Source organism: Emiliania huxleyi, assembly GCF_000372725.1.
Source record: "Emiliania huxleyi CCMP1516 unplaced genomic scaffold EMIHUscaffold_10523, whole genome shotgun sequence".
In the NCBI taxonomy this organism is placed as follows: Eukaryota; Haptophyta; order Isochrysidales; family Noelaerhabdaceae; genus Emiliania; species Emiliania huxleyi.
Genome location: NW_005202097.1, coordinates 1 through 1,094, shown reverse-complemented (window position 1 = coordinate 1,094; position 1,094 = coordinate 1). Strand labels below are relative to the sequence as shown.

Genomic DNA, 1,094 nt, shown 5'->3' with positions numbered 1-1,094 from the left:
ACGCCTGAAGTCGCTCGAAAGGTGGCCGACGAGGGCGTCGCCGGCCTGAACTGCCTCAACAGCTCGATGGGAGGCCAGACCGGCAATCGGTCTGTTTTCACCCTAACCCTAACCCTAACCTGACCCTGACCGCAGACCCTTCTAACCCAGCACTCTGACCCAGGTCTGCGGAGCAGTTTGCGGCGGAGCTCTCCAAGGGCGGCTTCGGCGACCTGCCTCTCCTGCAGGCGGGCGGCGTCGGGGGCGACCCGCAGGGGCTGCGCGACGCTCTCGACATGGGGTACGCCGGCTGCCAGCTCGGCACTCGCTTTCTCGCGACGCACGAGGCGCGGGTGACGGACAGCTACAAGCGGGCGATCGTGGACGCGAGCGCCGACGACATCGTCTGGACGAATAAGCTGGCGGGGACGAACTCCTCAGTCATTCGCACGGCACAGGTGGAGCGGGGGGGGCTGCAGGTGAACGCGCTGGTCGCGTTCCTGCTGCAGAACCGCTGGACGAAGCTGCTGACCCGCACGCTGATGCTGAGCCGCGCGATGGAGACGTACAAGCGGGCCGCCTTTGAGGAGGATTACGAGGTCTGGCAGGCGGGCAGGGGCGTTAGCAGCATCCACGCCGTCGAGAGCTGTGAGCAGGTCCTGAGCAGATTCGGCGAGGTCGCGCGGGCGTGACGACTGACAAGAGGGAGGCAGGGAGCGTACTCTGTGTGTGTGTGTGTGTGTGTGTGTGTGTGTGTGTGTGTGTGTGTGTGTGTGTGTGTGTGTGTGTGTGTGTGTGTGTGTGTGTGTGTGTGTGTGTGTGTGTGTGTGTGTGTGTGTGTGTGTGTGTGTGTGTGTGTGTGTGTGTGTGTGTGTGTGTGTGTGTGTGTGTGTGTGTGTGTGTGTGTGTGTGTGTGTGTGTGTGTGTGTGTGTGTGTGTGTGTGTGTGTGTGTGTGTGTGTGTGTGTGTGTGTGTTCTCTCTCCCGCGGGGTGTTCGCGTGGGTGGGTGTGTTTTTTTTTGGGCGGAGAAATGTTTGTGTCAAAAAAAAAGAAAACTTTGTAAATGCTCTTTGTGCTCCCCCAGGCGGAAGAAATCAACCTTTTTTTTCTCTCTT

At 60.0% G+C, this 1,094-nt stretch overlaps 1 protein-coding gene across 1 annotated transcript; it reads left to right on the top strand.

Annotated features, from left to right (window-relative positions):
* Nucleotides 1–66: 66 nt before the first annotated feature.
* EMIHUDRAFT_260160 (hypothetical protein) lies at nt 67–671 on the top strand (the record flags this gene model as incomplete). The annotated part of the gene is made up of 2 exons (XM_005792661.1): nt 67–93; nt 177–671. 2 exons carry the CDS (start codon nt 67–69, stop codon nt 669–671), a joined length of 522 nt encoding a protein of 173 aa, XP_005792718.1.
* Between the last annotated feature and the right edge of the window lie 423 nt (nt 672–1,094).